General features: G+C 45.6%; 1 protein-coding gene across 4 annotated transcripts in view; it reads right to left on the bottom strand.

Moving 5' to 3' along the window:
- Nucleotides 1–23,663, bottom strand: part of LOC142761632 (SAGA-associated factor 29-like) — a 34,081-nt gene that overhangs the window by 8,270 nt on the left and 2,148 nt on the right. For 3 of the 4 annotated variants that reach the window (XM_075885919.1, XM_075885917.1, XM_075885918.1), the window contains exons 3-4: nucleotides 16,224–16,452; nucleotides 10,674–10,855 (exon numbers count right to left, since the gene is read on the bottom strand). In XM_075885919.1, the coding sequence (XP_075742034.1) occupies nucleotides 10,674–10,855; nucleotides 16,224–16,452 (411 nt within the window). The remainder of the gene's footprint in view (nucleotides 1–10,673; nucleotides 10,856–16,223; nucleotides 16,453–23,663) is intronic. The other variant, XM_075885920.1, reaches the window with a different exon arrangement.

The following is a 23,663-nucleotide window of genomic DNA, read 5'->3' as shown; positions in this document are numbered from 1 at the left end:
CTGCGACTTCAAGAGTATGACATCCGCGTCGTGAACCGTTCTGGCCGCCATCATGCCAATGCTAATGCGCTCTCGCAATCACCACTGTCCACTGAGGCTGCCTCCATATCCTCTATAGAATACACACTGTCAGCTTTTGACATTGACACAATGTCCTCTGCACAGCGCGACGATCCATGGATAACTTCGCTTCTGGACGTTTTATCTGGACTACCAACACGTCCAACCACTCGAGCAATGCGACGCCACGCTTCGCACTTCACCATTCGAGAAAGCCTCTTGCACCGGCGCAATTACTCACCTGACGGCAGGAAGTGGCTGCTCGTTATTTTCCGAAAGCTGCGCTCTACAATCTGTGCATCATTTCACTCTGACCCACAATGCGGTCATGCCAGTGTCTTCAAAACGTACGATTGTTTGCGGAAGCGGTACTACTGGTGTGGGCTGCTTACCTTTGTTTGACAGTTTATTTGCAGCTGCCACGAGTGTCAGCGATGAATGCAGCCACCGCATCCAGGAGCAGCTCCACTACAGTTGCTTGCATGCCCCGACCGCCCATTCAATCGCGTCAGAATTCACCTTTATGGACCACTGCCATTGACCACAACAGGTAACCGGTCGGTTATCTTTGCTGTGGATCGCTTGACACGGTATGCGGAAACTGCTGCTCTTCCTACGGCGACTGCTCAGGACGTCGCAGCTTTCATCCTCAACCGTTTTGGGCTATGTCACGGCCCTCCTCGCGAACTCCTCAGTGACTGGGGCCGTGTATTTGTCCGACGTAATTCAAGCACTTCTCCACCAGTGCCATATTGTACACTGAATGAGTACTGCTTACCACCCTCAGACGAATAGTTTCACTGAGCCCTTTAATCAGACCCTGGGTGACATGCTAGCGATGCATGTTGCATCTGACCAAACGAACTGGGACCTGGTACTTCCGTTTGCGACCTACGTGTACAGCACCGCTACCCAAGTCACCACAGGCTTTTCCCCATTCTTCCTTCTATACGGACATCAACCATCGCACACAATCGACACTTTGCTGCCATACACACCAGATGCATCTGAGTGCACGACTGTGTCCGAAGCCGCTTGTCACGCCGAAGAATGCCGCTAACTAGCAAAGCAGTTTACTACGATTGATCAGCAATGCCAAAATGAGGCCGGCGATGAAGACCACCCTCCTGCCGCGAAGTTGGCACCTGGAACACTTGTATGGCTGTATGTACCACCATGTGCACCTGGTTTGTCTACCAAGCTACTTTCAAATTACTATGGTCAATACTGCACGGTAGAGTGCACATCGCCCGTGAATAACGCCATCTAACCGCTTACGCCGCTCGGTTGACCATTGTCAGCATGGACACGATATTGTTCACGTAAACGAATTGAAGCCATCCGTACTTTGACCCGCTCATTACCAACTGTTAGATCACCAGGATGGCTTCATCTTTTTCGCCGGGGGCAATGATAATGAAGGAATGATGACAACACCAGGGAACAACAAGCATCGTCACAGAGAAAGGCACTATGAGATCGGTGCTTGAGCACCATCATCTTCCTCATCATGTGGCTATCACCAATCTTCCGCCTGTCCGTTAGACTCGCCCAATAAACCTCCTTACACAATGAATTGATGGCTGGCGACAACCAGCGTACCCCGACAGGCTGGCTGCACAGGCCACCTCTCATGATAGTTTGTGCTTGGGTCTCCAAGGCATGGAGGTCTCTGCCTAAAGAAAGAGAGGGGCACACATTTAAAAAGTGCTACATCAGCAATGCTCTCGTTGGCACCGCAGACAACCTGTTGTGGGAGTTGGCTAGTGAAAAGCAGTCGTCCTCGGTGGAAAACTACAACAGTTCGGAGGACTGAATAAAGCCTGAGGACTGAATAAAGTCGTGAAGAACAGTTCTGTGTTTTTCTTTTCTTGCTATTAAGATAAGGGGGTCGACCTATATTGCACGTTATATGGTAATTACACAAACAAAACATCTGTGGACGTGTAAAGCACCAAATTCTTGATAAGGGACCAAGAAAACGTATTTTAATCCAAAAATGCCTTTCTAAAATGCTAGGCATGTTAAATAATAACAGTTGAGCCCCGTTATGATGAAATCAAGAGTGCCACGATAACCAGTCATTATATCTGCAGTTCACTGTATATGGACTTGCCCTTTACCCATTATACACCAGTGTACTTAACAATGTACACATTCTTATTTGGGAATAAAAAGTATATAACACAATAATCTGATTTTGCTCGTTAAAATATTGGATGCCAAGGGATGCAGCAAGATAATGATAACTTGGCATATTGACTCTGTCCTGTTTTTCCATTTCTATGATTCGTTAAACATTAAAACAACAAGAGTCCATCAAACACACATGGTCAGTACTACCATTTCCTAAATTTGTTTCAGGCTTCACAATTTATACGTTGAAAAAAAAAAAAAATGATTGCTTGTGCTCAAGCAAGAACAAAATAATCCCTGCACAGCACAAGAAGTGTAAAGAGCTCATCATTTTGCTCAGAGGTGTAATCAAATATGGATGTACTTTTTATAGTATGATGAGATCGCACAAGTACCTAATGTTGTGCGGTGTCTCAGAGATTGAACCAGCTATTTTCTTTAAAAGAATTCACTTTTTATTCCAGTTATTTGAGACCCACAAGGCTGCCACACATGCTGCTGTGAATATGCGAGAGCTCGTTGAGGTTTTCATTGTCGCGTCTGACCATAACATAGACACTTAGGAGGAGAAGAGCGACGAAGGGTGCCGTCTGCCAACAATTAAAATCATGGAACGAAAGCAATGTGGGGAGTATAGTTTCTGTTTTCATACCGGAAACGATTTTGTTTCGTAAAGGCCGAAGGCAAATATGCTGCTGAACGACAACACAGTAGTTTCTATGCTCTGTAACCAAGAGTGAAATCGCGGAAAGATTCTATTCCTTTTTTTTTCTATGCTTTTTGCCGCTATTAGTTGCGGCGAATGGTTGAAGCGCGCACGAGGTGCGCTTCAACTAATGGCAGACGGCTAATGACGGCAAAAAGCATAGAAAAAAAGGAATATAATCGCTCCACGATTGCACCCTATCTTGCCATCCAATGAAAAAAAAAGTAGTGCCATTGCCAACTCTTCTCAACAGCTGTAACAATGTGTGGGAACTGAGGCTAGCCCGCCGCCATTGCACAGGCTCTGCCGCCTGTTTCTGCCGTTCTCATGTCCTGACATGACTCTCCCCTCCTCTGCGGTCTGTCGCCCTGGGGGAGCAGAGTGACGATTGGCCCCTCTCATCAGGTAGCGGATGTCGACTGTGGCGCTGAGCACAAAGTCTCTCGGGACATTTCGTGCATGCACGCCGGGAGCGAGTCAGAATCTCTCTGGGACAACATAGGGTGAGCACGCATATTTTTCCAGTCCGTCGGCTCCGATTGTTTGTGGCTCATTCGACTTCTCCAACGGCGCTTTGCGCCCGCGGTGAATGCTCACCTTGTGCCGTCTCTTTCAAATGCTAAGCCGAAGAGCGGTGCGGTGTCCTCGCGCGTGGTCGTACTACGCTGACCCGCATCTCTCGAAGCTAATGAGAGCGGAGTTTTGCCCTCGCTTAGGCGATCGAGCCCTGTTTGTCCTGGTGTCCTTGTGAATTCCCACGGAGGCGTGCTCGCAGCACCCTGTGTAGTACTTCTCGCCTGTGGCATGGATAAGCCTATTTGCTTTCTCGCCACCCCTGTTGTAACAAGCTCTGTACTGAGTTTTGGGTTGCCGCAGGCTATAAAGTGTTGCGACCTGTTGAGAGCAGTATCGTGTTCTTGCCACGCTTTCCTCGGCACCATAGCTGTCCGAACGTGCGTGTACAGAGGCAGCGGTTAACGCGAGCCCTGCGGCTCGCTAATACCGAACCCACGCTAGTGGCCATACTCCTTCAGGATACGTGTACACTACAAATAGCATGAATGGGGCTGAGCTCTATGACAATGCTGCCGAAAATTACAGATATTTCATCCTTAGACAAAGCGGTACAGGCACACATTTACCTTGGTCAGTGATGGAAGTGCCTTTTTATTTCTTGGAGCATACTTTGGAGCAGGAAAGCACTGCTTTGTTGCCGCCATCGCTGGTTTAGGTGCAGATATTAAATTTGCCATACATTAAGTGGAGTGTTAGGAACATTGTCAAAGCATATTATTATTTTTTATGAAATATATTTTAACAGGCAACAATCTGTTGGAACGCACTGCTCGGCCTAGCTGGGCGAGCAGGTCGTGAAAGTGAGATAAGCCACTTGCGTCCCAAAAAAACAAGTGAACATTTATTTCCCTTGAACGGCATGAAGTTCCTCGTGCTTGCGCTGTTGGCATACGCACACAGAAGCGCAGTTTTACGATGCTACAATACCCCCCCCCTCCCCCCGTAAATGGGCCAACACGACGTTGTGGTTCACAAGTTAATTTGTATCAAAGGTCTTGTGCGTTGTCCACCCGCGTAAACCTTTAGACGAATGGTTGGGCTGGTTCAGTCGGGTCTGCTGGTAGTCTTGCTGGCTGCGGAACTCGAGATGGAGCACGCACTTTGGAGAGCCAACAGAATAGGCACTCCCGAGTCCAACGTTGAACATCCCAGTTTATTCCGGGCCACACGAACCTAGCGGTGCAGAGAAGCTGAGTGGCTCGGATTTCCAGGCACGAGAGGCCATGCAGTGATTCATAAATGTTGCGGCAAAGATCCGGGGGTACGAATGATCTGGCCCTACCGGTGGACATGTCACAACATACAGATCCTGTCGGTCTATCCACCCATTGCAGCTTCTAGGTGCTGGTTGTGGACCTCAGTTGGTGTTTCAACTCCGGATCACTGAATTGAGCCGTCGTTAGCGCAGTGAAATCAACGCCGCTTGGTAGGCTGGCGGCGTTCACTGAGCTGCGCAAAAGAGCATCTGCTGTTGCATTGCCCTTGCCGCTGACATTGCTAATATCTGTCGTGAATTCTGCTATGTAAGACGTTTGGCGAAGCTTTTGTGCTACGTGTGCACCCGTATCCAAGTTGATCACGTGCAATGCGTAAATCAGCGCCTTGTGATCCATGAGCAATAAAAATTCTCAACCTTATACATAGTAACGCAACTGTCGTATAGCCGTGTATATGGACAGGAGCTCCCTACCAAAGGTACTGGATCTGCGTTCGGCCGGGCTCAATTTTCTGGAGAAGAAGGAAATGTGTTACCACCTTCTGCTCGACTTCTGCTGTAGTATGGCTCCAATAGCTGCATCTGAGGCGTCCACTATTACGCATTGCAGTACTTCAGGTTGCGGGTACGTGAGCAGAGAGGCATTCGCGAGAGACCCCTTAATATGCCGAAACACATCTACCGCTAGGTCGTTCCACTGAATGTCGCTTGCCTTACCGTATTTACTCGATTCTACCGCGCCCTCGATTGTAACGCGCACCCGATTTCTACCGCGAAAAAAAAAAAAAAAGTAAGACATCGATTGCAACGCGCACCCATTTTTCTCGCTGGCCCGCACGATCACACCACTCGAAAAAACGACTCCTTTCGGGAGCGTCTTCCATTTAAATATGAGGTACGGGTGAAGCTTGTGCCCATCTGACGTGTAACAGAGCGTTGCCGTCACTGTAGTTTTACCGTGGACCGATGTCAGCACGCGAACTTGCTTCGCCCCCTTCTTCTCGACGGTTGTGGTGCCAGGCATGTCGAAGTAAAGAGGCGTCTGATCGGCATTCTCGATTTCCTCAAGCAGGTAGCCGTTGTTGCGCCGCAAGTTTAGGACTAACCTCTGAAAACTGTGAAGCTTTTCATCGTACTCCTCCGCAAAACTTTTCGCATATGCATGTTCCCCTTCGGAGGGAAAAGCCTTTCCTTTTCATAGAGTTAGTTAGTCAGCACCTGCTTGCTTTGATCTGGCTCCGCATTAGACCTTTTTCTAAGACTAATTGCATAGCCCGCACTTGGAGCAGTTCTGTCGTCACGGGCCGCTGTGCTGCTCGCTGCTCAAGCACATACTCACCGAGCAGCTCTTTAATTTGCAGAAACCGACCCTGCTGTGGTCCACTGAAGCCTTTGTGTGAAACTTTGCTGTCGACAATCTTCTGCTTTTGTTTCCGCCGGTCCCGCACGCACGTTTCGGGAACTCCGAACGACCGCGATGCGGCCCGATTTCTGTCCGTTTCTGCACACGTGATGACTTTTCTTTCAAAAGCGGCATCGTGGTGCACTCGAGTTTTTGGAGTCGGCCCTTCTACACCGTCGATGCTAATGCACTACTAGATGACGAACTCCTCAGCACACGTACAATGTGCTGCACATGGGAAACACATAGGCAGAAATGGCCGACGCACCATGCCGACGCACGTTGGGGGCGGCCATTTTGGAATTGCCGATTGCAATAGATTGACCGTAATTTTTTTTTTTCGTACTAGATTCTAACGTGCATGCGATTTATGAACTCGCTTAACCAGAAAAAAGGTGCGCGTTAGATTCGAGTAATTACGGTAATATCTGGAGCTCTGGGTACCCTTGCACTATGGCGGTGAAGTCTAGTCACTGACACTCAAACAAATGTAATACGCGAATGTTTACCGATATGCAGAAAGCTTGAATAACAAGAAATTCAAAGTACATGAACGAAACACAATAAAGAAATTTGGAAGGCGTAGTATAGAATTCAAGTGAGCAGCAACGGCGGTGCAACTGAGCAACAAAAACTGGGAGAATAACAAGAACTGGGAGAACAATGGCAATAATAATAAAAAAAATCAAAGAGAAATCGGAAGGCCGAGGTGTACAACATACACACGCATTTTACAAACACACATACTGCTAGCCGTACGAAGGCGTTTACCAATATAAATTGCTTGTATGCAAAGCTGTCTCTGTGAGCCAAGAAATATCTGCACACGTTTTTTGAAGTTCTTGCACGGCTGCCAGTGATGTGGGCGTGGTAACCACTATGAGCCAATCGGTGAGCTCGGCGACGGCAGGTACTTACCTAGGTCTTTCTGCTCTGACGCCTCGACAACCAAGCCAACACTTGAAAGCAGCTTTTGCAAAAAGACTTCTTGAAACAATGCTCCGTCTAAGCTGTTTGTTGTTTTGCGGCGCATTAGTTGCATGTGCCGCAACAGTTGACTAGGAGTACGGTCGCTGAGGTTCGTGTCCTGAAGCAATTGCTGTAGTCGCTGCGATTTGTGGAACGTGAAACGGCGGATGGAATGGAATGAATGAAAAAACTTTATTTGAATTGAATGAAAAAACTTTATTTGAAACGCCGGATAAGAGTTTTTTTTAGCGTTATGTATGCCTTTTTAACAGGTTAGTCGAGTAAGAAATTCCGTATTTCACTGGCTATGAATGGCAAGAGGTTGCTTACGACCTAATGGTATTTGGTCAAATCTTATGTGATGTGTCGCACTGTGAACTGGGCTTCTACCTAAATAAACCACAGTGCGAGGTTTGCAGTCCAAAAGGTTACGCGCGTGCACTAGACGCAGATGATCGGGTACAGTCAGTGGCCGACGATGTTGGGAAATGGTCTAGTCACTCCAGGCCGGCAACGCCAACGACAGTACCAGCGATCAAAAACAGGGGAGATGGCCGACCAGTCTTCGAAAAATCGGTGCCAGTGTAAAAACACGGGCCTCGTCTGGCAATGCGGGCTGCTCAGAGTAGCGGGGGGACAAAGGACGGAGGGATGCGCGACAAAAAGCAGTCAGGAAGAGCGGCAACTAGAGGGGCGTGGAGGCAGGGTCGTCGTTTAACAATAAGAATGTATGGGCACCTCTCTGATGCCTGATCGGTGGTTGAAAGTGGTTTCCCAGAAAGTCGGCAGAGCGCCAACCCCGTTCGCTGTAACGAATCGGCGGCGCTCGGAAACGTTCGTTGTAAGTACGATTTTGTGCCATTAAACCAATGCATATTTTCACGGTCATGCGGATATTGTTCATTCTTAGCGAAAGTTCTTTTAAGTGGGGCCGTTATATGTGGGCTCAACAGTATTGCAGGAGCACATGACAGTAACCACCGAGATGCCATCTTGGCTAGAGAAAAATTAGGACTACCGTATTTACTCGAATCTAACGTGCACCTTTTTTCCCGTTAAGCGAGTTCATAAATAGCATGCGCGTTAAAATCGAGCGCGAAAAAAAACGAATACGGTCATTCTATTGCTATCGGCATTTCCAAAATAGCCGCCCCCTACGTGCTTCAGTGGGGCGCATCGGCCATTTTTGCCTATGTGTTTCCCATGTGCGGCACTTTGTACATGTGCTGAGGAGTTCGTTAGCATCGACGGCATGGAAGGGCCGACTCCAAAAACTCAACGAGTGCACCACAATGCCGCTTTTAAAAGAAAAGTCATCACATGTGCCGGTACAGACAAAAATAGGGCCGCATCGCGGTCGTTCGGAGTTCCCGAAACGTGCGTGTGGGACTGGCGGAAACAAAAGCAGAATATTGTCGACATCAAACATTCACGCAAAGGCTTCAGTGGACCACAGCAGGGTCGGTTTCTGCAAATTGAAGAGCTGCTCGTCGAGTATGTGCTTGAGCAGCGAGCGGCACAGAGGCCCGTGACAACAGAACTGCGTGACGACAGAAGTGCGGGCTATGCAGTTAGCTTTAGAAAAAGGGCTAACGCCGAGCCAATTCAAAGCGAGCAGGTGCTGGCTAACTAACTTTATGAAGAGGAAAGGCTTTTCCCTCCGAAAGCGAACGGGCGTGCGCGAAAACTTGCCGGAGGAGTACGAAGAAAAACTTCACAGTTTTCAGAGGTTCGTCCTAAACTTGCGGCACAACAACGGCTACCTGCTTGGGCAAATCGGGAATGCCGATCAGACGCCTCTTTACTTCGACATGCCAGGCACCACAACCGTCGAGAAGAAGGGGGCGAAGCAAGTTTGCATGCTGACATCGGGCCACGGTAAAACAAGAGTGACGGCAATGCTCCGTTGCATGTCAGATAGGCACAAGCTTCCCCCGTACCTCATATTAAGCTTCCCCCGTACCTCATAACGGAAGACGCTCCCGAAAGGAGTCGTTTTCTCGAGTAGTGTGATCGTGCGGGCCAACGAGAAAAATGGGTGCGCATTGCAATCAATGTCTTACTTTTTTTTTTCATCGTGAAAACGGAGTGCGCATTACAATCGAGGGTGCGGTAGAATCGAGTAAATACGGTAATAATCAAAGTTGAATTGGATCGGCATTAATTACGGTTACACGGGATAGCCAGTTGTTATGTCTATGTTCTTGTTCACGTGATTTCTAAGGGTTTGTTAATGTTTGCCATCTCGTGTAATATTAAAATGAGTTTGCCATGTTACCGCAGACTCGCGTCTCTCTCCCTATTCCATCCGCTGCAAGCGCTCCCGAGATAAATTGTGACAGATGAGGCTGTTAAAAATACAGTGGAAAGAGCAATTCTCTTCCATGAACAATTGTCACTCAAACCACATATCGGCTTTTATGATGGTTGGAATCCCACACACAGCAAAGAGCAGTACTATTTTTTATTCCCACCATCCTGTAATTTGGCTTCCTAACGTAACGCAACTTAAAACCTAACCCAACTAAACCAACCCTGACCTAAACAAACCTAACCCAACCTAACTTAACCACATATACACAACGAAGCAGATGAACAGATCAACCATGGTATTTTGCATCAAGCTACAGGCAGCAGGTTGCCACACTTCTCATCATTTTCGACCCTCACGAGCGGTTGGTGATACGGAATCTCCTTCCATTTTGTATTGACATTAGTGAGGTGAGAGTGGTTGTTAAAAGAGTGGTGACCTTCTCACATTGTTTTGGCAGCGAATTGCTGCACGTTGAATTAGAGGATATTTGCCACACGCTTGTATGTTCCTGCTCATATTGCTTACAATAATGCACACAAAGCTGACCTGACATATGTTCCCACACTACATACAAGCCATCAAACAAACAGGCACAATAAGCATTTGTAGCTGTTCTCTGCAGAGTCATGATATGCTTTGTGTATGCCTCATAGGTTCAGTAGAGCTGCAAGTTGCTTGTGTACTTGTGAAGTGAAGTATTGACTAGTATGTACAAGCAGCACTTGAACAACAACAGTTACTTAAAAACCCTTGCCAATATTTTTATTCTTTTGTGTTTCATGCCTGCTAAATATGCCTAGACAATGGTTAAAATTTACAAATTTATTTTTTTCGTCAAGTGTCCTCAAGAGCCAAGAAACCACACAGATAAATGTGAGTGTGCCCTGAAAATTACAAGATGTTTTTAAAAGCTAGATTTGATTCTAAGCGACGTGACATCTTATGAGCTTACGTGTTCATGCAAAATATTACGACTATTCCATTAGTCTGCGGCTGATGCACTAACGGCCATTTTGTATGCTTTGGCATTGGACGTGATCACAACTCGCCGTACTGGTGAGTGAAGTCACCAGAACTACCAATACTGCAGCCACTTTCTCAGAGTCGGCTATGTATACAGAAGGCCCTATTAAGCTGCTTGTCACAATTTTTCTGATGATTATGGTTTTTCATTTTTGCACTGTGCTCTTTTGTTTATAGACACAGCAATACAAATCATAAGCAAGATTATCCTTCAAGGCAGACCTAATGATTGAAAAAACGATCACAGACCAGAGCAACAATTGAGTGTTACCTTGGCAACGTAATTCGGCTCTGCTGGAATGGCTCCGCACAACGGTGGTGGCTTCTCGTCCTCTTGGCCAATGAACAATGGCAGGGTGAGTGCATTCTGCTGCAGCATCTTCATGAGGGCTCCTCGGCGCAGAGCCTCCTTAGGACGCTCTGAAAAAGATGTGCTCCGTCTGCCTACGCTGCCTGGAACACGTGAGGAGACAGTTACGCCACAGTGCAACCCAGAGTTCTTCAATCATGCCAGCAAACTGACAGACCACCTTACGTGGAGCTCACTAAAGAAATACACTCACTCACACAACCAGACTCAACAAAATATTACTCGCTCAGACCCAGACTCACAACAAGATCTAACTGTGAATTAGTCTGTGTGAGTCGATTCATGAGTGAGTTTGCCAACCTTTGTGTGAGAGCAATGACAAAAAAAATGCACACTGCATGCCACAGTAACTGTTGTATTTGCTTTCATAGCACAAAAATTAGAAGTACATTTAAGAAGGACACTATGGCTGATGCGTCATTTGCATAAGAACAGCTGGTAATGTAATTGCAATGCTCATTTCATCAATGCAACATCACTTGTCAGTCTACACAACACAAGAGACAAAAATGTTGCTCGTTAACTTGCTTATCCACATAAAGCAGAGCCACGATTGGTAGACATCTGCAACCAGCCAGGACACACTTGACACATGTCTGCAGTGTGAATCGGAGCTGACATGCTTAATGACTGAAACAATTGGTAGTACTTCACACAGTTTTGAAGTAGCCCTGGTTCACAAAATGATGACCTTGTCGGGGTACATTGATAGGTGAGTGCCATGTGCAAGTTGATTTATATTTATAATTGTAAGCCAGATCGCCAACAGGAAATACCACAAATGAGTTTAACACAGTACAGACAATAGGTACGAATTGTCCAAAGGGAACTTGGGAATTTACAGTACGTGCACAGCAACAACCAGGAAAAATGCACTAGAAACATCACAGGGGATTGTGAAGACACTAGACCCCCTTAAGACCTGCTGTGATTCCTTACATTCATAAGGTCTCACATGACCTGAAAAATGTTTCAGGCTGGTATAGAGTATACCAATTGCCTTTGTTGCGCCTGTTAAAGGGCCCCTAAACCACCTCCGATATTTTTTCGAACTTTTCAAGTAAACACATGCTTCATGTGCAGAATGCTGTCACGATGAACAATTCTACATGCCGCAGCACTATGAGTCGCCAGTGCACCGAAAATTCAGAGAAACAATCCCTCATGCTTTTTGGGCCTTTCGAGCCTGCGCGTGACACACCGTACGGATATCTCTGATGGGCCGTTCAAATATCCACACTAGCCATAAATATGCTGTGGTTGGTTGAGCAAGAGCCTGCAACTTCTGTCCGCGCTACTTGTTCTTGTTCGTCGTATTGCCCGCGCGCATGCGTTAGAGTCCATTGTGTTGGCGACCCTCGTATAAGCACAGGCCAGCACAGCAGCCGCCTTTCACCAACAAACACGCAGTTGACAGAGGTACGGAGTCGCGGCAACTGAAAGTAGATGGGGTTTAGAGCAGCGAGTCAGAGACAACGTATTCCACGCAAGATTAGGAGGAGCATGAGAGGGTTGCTCGGCAAGAGGGCAAAGCCGCTTTGGGAGAGGATGCCATGGAGGGTAGCACAGGAGAAAGCGAAAGGAGGAATCACGCAGTTTCAATTATCAAATGCATTTAAGTCCGCTATTATGGCACCGTTTTGAAAAATTTTCATGGGTCCATGTTCGTAGTACACTCGTGCACAATTTCCCCAAAACATATGGCGGGGGGTTCTTGGAGTTATTGTAAATCGCAATTCTGCCGCAGCCCACAAACACAGCAAGTCCACCGGCAGCGTCATGGTTGAGGGGCAAGCTGTCACCGAGCATCTCAATGGTGATAAACTTAACGGGATGTGCGTGTGGTGGCAGAAAGCGTGTCTCCGATTGAGACACAGTTGCTGTGCTGCGGCCGTGCACTCGGGATATCATGAACCGACGAGAAATAGTCTAGTTGGTAGTGAATTTCGCGGCAATCCTAGGCCAGTTCCTCTTTTTTTAGGTGGTAAAAGTACCAGCGAAAGCTTCGTTAAAGTGGAATTATCCAAGAAAAGTATTCATGTGAAGAAACATATTTTAAATTGTTCTCTATGGGCGGCTCACGAGAAACCGAAAATTATTCGTTGTGGCGGAATTTTCATTGTATCAGACTTTGTTATAGTGGGATTCGACTGTACAGTAAAACCTTGCTAATTCGAAGTCACTGGGGCCACGAGAAATCTTCGAATTAAGCAAGTTTTCGAATTGACAGAACATACAAAAAATAGGAGGCTAGGAACTTGCAATTATTCAAAATAATCAGGATTGATCGTTTGCTGTGCCGGCTAGTTTGCGGCTCCAACGGTTATGTTTTCCCGAAATACCTAATCTTAATTTTTGCCGCAAGCACGGAGGGCCTCACTGCTGCTCCCGAAAAAAAAAAAAAGGATATGCTGTAGTGAACAAGAAAAATATGTGCCTGCGGAAAACAAGACATGCTTCACAGCAACACAGTAGTGACACGCGATCAGCACATCATGATGTGACCATTTGCCCATTCTCTCAGGTAGAATAAAGAATTTATTAATGGTTTGTGAAACGAAATTTACAATCTGTATTGGCTGGAAAACATGATCATTCAAGCTTTTGAACTTGGTTTTCGAAGTAGGCTTTGCAGGCAAGAACTTCGCCAGCAGTGCAAGTGCGCAAATCGCTGGAGCCACCGGCAATCAGAGGTTCGCACACATCTCCAATCTCGCCAAACTGCCCTTTATTAAATTTTTTTGCGATCCAAGAAAGAATGGGTAAATCATGACATGCTGACGTTGCGAGAAACGTGTAAAATGCCGCCTGCGCGTCACCACTGTATTGTGTGTAGCACATTTTGTTTTCTGCAGGCCCACGTATCGACTGACCAAGAGACCTTTTTTTATTCCCCCCTCCCCCCCCTTTTTTTGCGCTAGAAGTTTCAGGGCTGGGGAGGGGGGTGAAGCTGCCACTCACTAGTATCACTACATTGCATTGCCTTATGGCAATGCAATGTAGTGATACTGCAACTTAAAGACCGTCGTTTCCACGAACTTAAAGTGAAATCGGGATCGGCAATTGGCAGATGGCACCCAATCTTTTTGAATGAACCGGACTTGTACTGATTGCCACTTCAAATTATCCTCTCAGATGTACATTAAAAAATACAGGACCACGGAAATATTTCAAAATCAGCAGAATTTGGAAATAACTGGCTTTGAATTAATGAAGTTTTACTGTATATCCAAGCCACTACACACTTAACGGTGATCTTTTGGCGGTGCGACCTTTTCAATGCAAACGGCCTTGGAGTATTGCAGCATGGGTAGTCTGCTGCTTCTGAGACATAGCACAATGCTGTGTAAAACGTTTTAGGCCGAGACAATAACTAAAGATAGGCTCAGATAAAAACAAGTTCACTGTGCCTCAGTAAGCTTTCAGGCCAGCACCTCGTTATGGCTGGATAAGAAACGCACGAAATTTATCCCACACAGTGACAAGAAACAATGTAGTGGTCTATAAGGACTACTGCACAGTGTGTTGTGACATGGTGCAGTGGGCCCTTGTGAACACGCACAATAGCAATTTTAAGATTGTGGCTAGCATCGTCTCCAAACAGTCTATCTTGCTGCTGGGCATTTGATGCTTATACCTATTCTCACTCACGCCAGTTTATTATTTATTAATTTGACTTTTTATTTATTTTAGATTTGGCATCACAGTTTAATGAACTACAGTATTTTCTCACATATAACCCACACCCCTAACTTTGAACTCCCCGAAAAAATTAAAAAAAAAACCTCGTGTATAACCCGCATGCTTAGCTTAAAAATACTGTTTTGGGAAGTCACAATTTCGTTTACCAAACGTCACAATCTTGTTTACACAAGAACTTCATTTAAAAGTGATGGCCGTAATGCTGACGGTGCCGATTCTCGCTCCTCGCAGGCATTGGGAAGCCGCTGGCACATAGTCGTTCACCGCCACATCGAAAATCCGTGCCTGGCCATAAATCGCTGAAGCCATCCATGGCTCACACGAAACTCGCGTGAGATGTTTAATCTCTTTGGTCAACCTCAGCGCTTCCGTTTGCGGCATCTCCTCTGACACAGCATGGCCCCGACTGCTCCGCTCCTGAATAAAGCCAACAAGCTGCGTCTCAAGCGAGGGTACGCACCAGTCCTTGGACCACGAAACGCTCGCTTCTTCTTGCATGCACTTTCGAAAGACGCCTTTTTTTTCGCCAGTCACAAATGCAGGACTCGTCCACGTTGTGCCTCCTCGCAGCAGCTCTTTTGCCTATATCTTCCGCAGCAGCAGCTATAATCTCGTTTTTTTTTTGTTTTTTTTTGCGGTGAAATATAGTCACCGAGACCCACTTATGGTGCCTCACCAGACAAGGCTGACCAACGGTGCAAACTGGCCACACCTGACCCAGAGACAGACGCTGTCAAATTGCTGTTGTGACACTGTTCACCAAATCAAGCAAAGCATGCAAAAAGTGAATAAACACGCTACGGAGGGGATCTGTCTATAGCTTGTGTTGGCTTTTATTGGCTTTGCACTAGACGATGCCGATGAAGATGCGAGCAGCACGGCTGACCACGCATTGCTGTGAAGCCAACCTCTACTTCCCGATTATTTGCATATCACTCGCACTCCCACTTTTCAGGTGATTTTTTTTTTTTTTCAGTTTTTGGTGCCGGTTATGTGTGAGAAAATATGGTATTTATTCACAACACTAAGAAACAAACACTTCTTTTCCCTCAGAAGAACACATTATTTATTTACGGAAATAACACTAGTGTAGTCAGTGAGAAACAACATGGTCTGCTGCGATGCCAGGTGTCTCTCTTGCCCCTAACACATATGTATCCCATTTTGTTGCGAAGATGACTAAGATGGAGCGTGACACTACATCTACTTGGCTTTGCTATCTTTTTGCAGTTAACTTGAACAAGTTGTGGTATGCAGTGTGTGTTGTGACACACACTGCATGCCACAGTGTGACATAATATGTGTTGTGACCTCACACATGTATTCCTGATAATTCAAACAAAATTTATAGGTCCCTTTGAGTTTGGATTAATGAGATTCGACTACTGTATTTCCATTTTTCTTGCTTCTTCTTTCTCTCCCGCTGGCTTCTTTTTTTAACTTCTATATGTGGTATCTATTGCACCTAGTCATAGCACACATTATATCATCATCAAGGTGCTCAAAGAACAAGAGGAAGACGTGGTGCAGCGAGTGTGTGCTCAATATTCCACATGCGATGTATGCAGGTGTGCCTGCATTATGCCAAGGGACAACAACATGGATCCCTAAAGTGTGCCGCACCTGAAAACAAGCTTCAAACGAAGCTCCTATTTTTCGTAATGCCTTACTGCCTCAGAAAAGAAAAAAAAAAAACAAAGTCTAGAGGAAAGAATGGATCTGCCCATACACTAGTGCAGAAGTGCCCACCTGAATTCTTAGCAGCAATGCGTCGTTCATTGCGGACAGCACGGATGTCAAAGATGATGTCGAGGGCCTTGCGAAGCAGCTCTTCCTCGCTCTCGGCATCCTGCAGTGCCGTCTTGTACTGACCTCGAAGTTTGGACTTGTAGTAGGGCGACAGCTTCTGCTCCTGCTGGATGCGCTCGTGGGTCTTGGTGATGTTGGTCAGGTTGTGCTCGCTCCGGTTTCGCTCCTCCTGCAATGAATAATAATTTATGGGGTACCAGCGATGGCGCAATGGTTAGAGCATCAACTTCGTATGCAAAAGGTCGGTAGTTCGAATCCGGGTGCCACGCAGTTCCCAACCGGATGAAAAAAAAAAAGCCGCATGATGATGAAATTGCATTAGGAGGCCAGGGGTGCGGCCTCACCAGTGACCACTGCCAGCAACGCACTCCCTCACCAGAGATGAATTGGCCACCCTGTTGCGGTACCCGGCCAATACCTCCCACATGCACACGTCAATCAGTGGCTGCGAAGCAACTGACCACAGCGGCGGTCAGATCTGCAACGCAGCAGAGGGTGCTAAGAATGTCGAGGTCCAGACAAGCTGCCATTGGAACCTGAACTTGGCAACGTTTAACGCTAGAACCTTATCTAGTGAAGCAAGTCTATCTGTACTATTCAAGGAGTAGAGAGTGTTAAATAGGATGTAATAGGGCTCAGTGAGGTTAGGAGAATAGATGAGGCCTATACAGTGCTACAGAATGGGCACGTCCTGTGCTATCGTGGCTTGGCTGACAGAAGAGAACTGGGAGTGGGATTCCTTATCCACAGAAATGTAGCTGGCAACATAGAGGAATACTATAGCATTAATAAAATGATGATAGGTATCGTAATTGAACTCAATAAGAGATGCAAGATGAAGGTGGCACAGGCTTACGTGCCTACATCCAGCCATGATGACGCTTCAGTTGAAAGCTTCTATGAAGACGTAGAATTGGCAACGAGCAAGGTAAAAACACCGTATGCTATACTGATGGAAGACTTTAATGCAAAGGCAGGGAAGAAGCAGGCTGGAGACCAGGCAGTAGGAGATTATGGCATCGGTACTATAAATGCCAGAGGGAAGCTTTTAGTAGAATTCGTAGAACGCAATAATTTACGGATCTTGAATACCTTCTACAGAAAACGAGGGAACCGTAAGTGGACACAGAGGAGCCCTAATGGCGAAAATAAAAACGAAATAGACTTTATACTGAGTGCACACCCAGGCATCGTGCAGGATGTGGAAGTGCTTGGCAAGGTACGATGCAGTGACTATACAATGGTACGGTCTCAAATTTGCCTAAACTTGAAGAAGGAATGACAGAAACTAATACGCAAGAAGCCAATCAATAAGCTAGCACTGAGAGGGAAAGTACAGGAATTCAAGGTCTCGCTTCAGAACAGGTACTTGGCTCTTATTGAGGAAACCAGCCTTAACGTTGACGCAATGACAAGCCTCGAGTACAAGAGACAAAATAGTGTTGGCTGAGCTTTCGAAGTTGATCAATAAGCGTAAAGTATCAGATGTAAGAAGGTATAACATGGAGAGAATTGAACACACTCTGAAGAATGGAGGAAGCGTCAAAGCAGTGAAGAGCAAACTTGCAATAGGCAAAAATCAGATGTTTGGACTAAACGACAAAGAAGGCAAAATACCTACCAATATGAATAGGATAGTTAAAATAGCGGAGGAGTTTTACAGAGATCTGTATAGTAGCCAAAACAAACACAACCTTACTATAAAAACTAGCAGTGACCATGATGGCACCCTACCAGTAATGATAGAAGATGTCAAAAATACCTTGGAGAGCGTGCAAAGAGGCAAAGCTGCTGGTGAGGATCAGGTAACATCAGGTCTGCTGAAAGATGAAGGACAGATTGTGTTAGAAAAACGAGCCAGCCTGTTTACAGAGTGTCTCCTGACGAGAAGAGTACCAGAATCTTGGAAGAATGCTAACATCATCATGATTCATAAGAAAGGAGATGACAAGGGCTTGAAAAATTACAGGCCAATCAGCTTGCTCTCTGTCATATACGAGCTATTTACAAAGGTAATTGCTAACAAAATTAAGGAAACATTCTAATTCAATCAACCAAAGGAACAAGGAGCACTTCGAACAGGCTACTCAACAACCGAAAACATTCATACTATCAATCAGGTAATAGAGAAATGCTTAGAATGTAACCTACCACTATACATAGCCTTCATAGATTACGAGAAGGCGTTTGATTCAGCAGAAATATCAGCCGTCATGCAGACACTGCGGAATCAGGGCATCGATGAAATATATATATAAACATCCTGGAAGAAATCTACAGGGGATCAACTGCTACCATAGTGCTTCATGAAGAAAGCAACAGAATACCAATCAAGAAGGGTGTAGGGCAGGGGGACACAACCTCCCCAATGCTATTTACCGCGTGCTTACAGGAGGTTTTCAGAAGCCTAGAGGGGGAACAGTTAGGGATAAGAGTTAATGGAGAGTACCTAGTACCTTAGTAACCTGCGCTTCGCCGATCACATTGCATTACTGAGTAACTCAGGGGACGAATTGCAACTCATGATTACGGAGTTAGACAAGGAGAGCAGAAAGGTAGGTCTTAATATTAATCTGCAGGAAACGAAAGTAATGTACAACAATCTCGGAAAAGAGCAGTGCTTCGAGATAGGTAAAAGTACACTAGAAGTTGTAAAATACTAAGTCTATTGAGGACAGGTAATAGCCACGTAGTCGAACCACGAGGTTGAAGAAACTATAAGAGTAAGAATGGGGTGGAGCACATTTGGCAAGCACTCTCAAATCTTGACAGGTAGATAGCCACTATCCCTGAAGAGAAAGGTATATAACAGCTGCATCTTGCCGGTACTTAGCTACGGAGCAGAGACCCGGAGACTTAAAAAGAGGGTTCAGCTTAAATTGAGGACCACGCAGCGAGCAATGGAAAGGAAAATGGTAGGTGTAAATTTAAGAGACAAGAAGAGAGCAGAGTGGATCTGGGAACAAACCGGGGTTAAGGATATCATAGCTGAAATCAAGAAGAGGAAACGGACATAGGCCGGGTATGTAGCACATAGGCAGGATAACCACTGGTCCTTAAGGGTAACTAACTGGACTCCCAGGGAAGGCAAGTGGGTTAGGGGAAGACAGAAAGTTAGATGGGCAGGTGAGAATAAGAAGTATGTGGGTATAAAATAGCAGTAGCAAGCACAGGACTGAGTTGACTGACGAAACATGGGAGAGGCCTTTGTCCTGCAGTGGACGTAGTCAGGCTGATGATGATGATGGTATGATTACGAGAAAAGGCATAGTTGAGGACTCCGGCATTTTTTACCCCCTGGTGTTTTTTAATGGACATCTAAATCTAACATTTTATCTACTTTCATTTTTGTCAAAATTTTGGCCACCGCAGCTGGGATTTCATCTCATGACCACTAGACCACCGGGGCAGGTCCTCCTACAACTGAAACAGCAGCTTCCATCAAATGTATCCCCCAATCCTCTTTTCCAACTTTAACCCGTGGCTTTGCCAATGACATACGACATCTCGTAAAGTGCTTATCAAGACGCCCGCACTGGACTTTTCCTTGGCTCAATGCTCTTTGGCTATAAGTGCTTTTGCATGCGTTACACCAAATGATGACGACAATAGAATACAACTTCCAAATCCATAAAGTGTTTCGCCTTTAAACCACTTTCATGTATGCCTAATCGGAGAGAAATGGAATACAATAGAGCAACAAGTTTTGGTCAGTGCTTGAGTCCTATTAAGATGTGCATTGCACAGTAGCATAGCTGACATACAGAAGCAAATGCTACACTTCTACCATTAGAAACACAGGCCTACACAGAAACATAGAAGAGAACACACATGAAGATGTCTCCCCTCTTCTTTCTTTGTGTACCAGAGTATGCTGTAAGCTATTATGGATCTTCACCAACTAGCCCGATCTAAAACATTGCTACACAGAAAGCCTAAATTCGCCAGTACGTATTCGAGAATTCTTTCTCTTGTAAATACACTTAAGAGGTTGCACTCTATCAGCAGGCTGTTACTGTTCTTCTACTTCCACAGGATTGGTCAAGAAATTGGCAATTATTAAATATGCTACAACTGAAATTTTAAGACTGCTACAGAATAAGTGATACTGATGCTGATACGTATGTGCTAGAATAACAGTGATATTAAGAGAAAGAATCAGTAATGATTTAAAATTATATGCAACATAGAACGATATTGGTTTGGAAACAGATTTCAAGAAAACAGCCCAAACATGCCAGTGGTTGATGCCTAGAGAGAAGGCCCTTAACTAAAAACTGTTTCCATTATTTCCAGGCCAATATTTTTCAAGGAGTGTTCTATTACTTCTTTATTGGAACTGCAAAGCAGTGACTACATAGACATGACTCGTTACCCCTGCTTATTTTCTTGTCGCAATAACCTTGTGATCCCTCAACCCCATTGTGCACATTGAATGCATTGATTAATATGCGGGGTTTAACGTCCCAAAGCCACCATATGATTATGAGAGACGCCGTAGTGGAGGGCTCCGGAAATTTCGACCACCTGGGGTTCTTTAACGTGCACCCGAATCTCAGCACACGGGTCTACAGCATTTTTGCCTCCATCGAAAATACAGCCGCCGCAGCCGCGATTCGATCCAGTGACCTGCGGGTCAGCAGCCAAGTACCTTAGCCCCTAGATCAACGCGACGGGGACACACTGAATGCATTGCCTCATAAAAAAGGCAAGATACCTGATCGAGACTGCCACGTTTCGGTCGTGATGCCTTTTCCCAAAGGACACCCATTGGTTGAGTGGGCTGAGCTCATTCTGAATGAAACAACACTTGACTCATTATTTTTTTCCAATGCAACAGTGTCTGTATCAACTAAGCAGTTTGGATAATTAAAAAAATTACTATGAAAGAGAGCTCCGCATTTCACATTATTGTCGAATACAGCTGTTTGTGGCTAACCTTTAATAAAACTCCTCCTGTAGTTCTGCAGCCACTGTGATGAGATTGTATTATTGCAGCCTGTGCATTATACAAATAAGCAAAAAACGTTACCCTTTGTAAGTTTGGCTATATTTTTTTACTCAATGTTATAAACACGAGCTGTATTATATATACATACAAACTACAAAGAAAAATGACAAAATCAATATAATCCAAGAGAAGACAATGGTTTGATAGAGATAAGTGGGACACATATATGTCCCACCGACTCATGAAAGTATACCCTTCTACAACGCATCATTTGGGATGAACCAGAGGAGAAACAGGCCTTCGTAGGACAGCTGTTCCTGTAAAGCCTGCTTCACTACACACCCGGCCCTTCTTCCACTACCTCGACTGGTGTTGTCTCTGAATATCTGCCCACTTTTTAAGAGGTCAAGGAAATTATTCCTTGGCACCATTATCCACAATTTGGCTTAGCAATGAGCTCGGCCCTTTCAAATGGTCTGTGCTTTGATTAATTTATTGGTTGAGTAACTTATGTTGACACCCTTGATAACGGGCCCCGCCGCGGTGGTCTAGTGGCTAAGGTACTCGGCTGCTGACCCGCAGGTCGCGGGTTCAAATCCCGGCTGCGGCGGCTGCATTTCCGATGGAGGCGGAAATGTTGTAGGCCCGTGTGCTCAGATTTGGGTGCACGTTAAAGAACCCCAGGTGGTCGAAATTTCCGGAGCCCTCCACTACGGCGTCTCTCATAATCATATCGTGGTTTTGGGACGTTAAACCCCACAAATCTATCTATCTACCCTTAATAACGGTGTTTTAAAAAAATAGTGAACTCTACTTTTTATTATTTCAACAATCCACGGACATTTACAATTGTGCTGCAGCAAAAGTGACGTCTCTATGTGGTTTTGTTCAAGAGGTGTGTTGGTTTTTACAACAACCAGTAGCCCTCCCTGCAACTGAAACTGTATTTTGTAAAAATAAAACCTACATTTTAATTAGTAAAACAAATGCATGCTTGCGCTCAACTTCGCGAGATACATTTAGATTAGTTTGTAGAGAATATGCAAACCTTAACAAGACTGAGCAATGGTAATTGCGGCCAATTTTTTTATTCCAAAAAAGATGCCCTGTGGGCACAGACGAAGTGACACTGTGATTACACTGCACCGATATGTTTAGGGGTGCAACAGCCAAAATAGAATTTGGAGCAATTTTTGGAGCAGCAAAATGCTACTTTTGAAGCCCTAAAATCCAAACTTGGAGCATTACAAAAAAGGAGGCTTATATTTAAGAAAATATATGTAGAAAACATTCAGCCTACCTAAATCGTGCATGGCGAACATGAGCCCTGCTATTTCACTAAAAATAGTATTCTGAATTACGCCACTGAGCAAACAATGAAGTCCACATTAGCATTTGCCATGCCTGCGGAATTCTTCGACAGACTCTGCGAATTCAAACGTTACTCTGCCAAAAAGAAACCAAAAAATGGCGCACAAGGTTTTTTTTTTTTTTTTTAAGGGGTGTCCTTCACTGCTCCAAATGATTAGCAGCAACATAACACCAATCACACTAGTACTCACAAATACGCCGCGCATGAGTAATTTAACAAAATCTGCTGCGTTCCGTTACTAGCGCTAACAGCCCCTTCCAAGTCACAAGAAACTTTTTCACAGGACAACAATGTACTGCGGTGAAAGTGACTTAAGCAGCGTTCTGCGCAGGTTTGAAGACGGCCAAGAAATTTTCTAACTGCTACATGCCCCCCCAACCCTTACCCCCCCTTTTTTCCATGATGATGGTGTTAGGTTTAGGGCCCAACTTCTCGACTTGCTTGCAATGCTTGTTTGACCATATAAAGCAACAACTGTGTGCTAATCCGGCAACGGATATCTATCCTCTGCACGACTCAACATGATATGTGAGGTTTAACGTCCCAAAACCACCATATGATTATGAGAGACGCCATAGTGGAAGGCTCCGGAAATTTCGACCACCTGGGGTTCTTTAACATGTCGCGGACGTTTGCCGAGTAAATCGCTGCTTTTCGCTGCAACAGGGCACACGGGAGGAATAGCGCCGACCTCGAGAAGAGGCCTCGTACTCTCAGGGAAACCCAACTGGTTCGCCAACACAGGATTTACCCTGTAGCAGCTCGTCGCAAAGTGAAGGGAGCAAACGCAGCTGTTCTTCACAGGCGTCCAGACCCTCTGTCCAACGGCGTGTACGAAGTCAACCCACCGGCTGCAATTGGGTTCGTGGCTTGGAAAAGCATTTTCTTGCTTTTCCAAGCCACGCCATGCACTTTTTTGCTTTTTTGGCACCTCGACGTGCAGGTTCTCACTACATGACTCCCTGACAATCTGGCACGTATTGTGGCTCTGAATGATCGTACTCACACACGGTGGAGCACAACGCAAATCGGTCGATGCGACACGATTAATCACACG

This window comes from Rhipicephalus microplus, unplaced genomic scaffold, assembly GCF_043290135.1.
Source record: "Rhipicephalus microplus isolate Deutch F79 unplaced genomic scaffold, USDA_Rmic scaffold_464, whole genome shotgun sequence".
NCBI lineage: Eukaryota > Metazoa > Arthropoda > Arachnida > Ixodida > Ixodidae > Rhipicephalus > Rhipicephalus microplus.
Note: the sequence above shows the minus strand (reverse complement) of the source record. Positions and strands in the feature narration are given on the sequence as shown.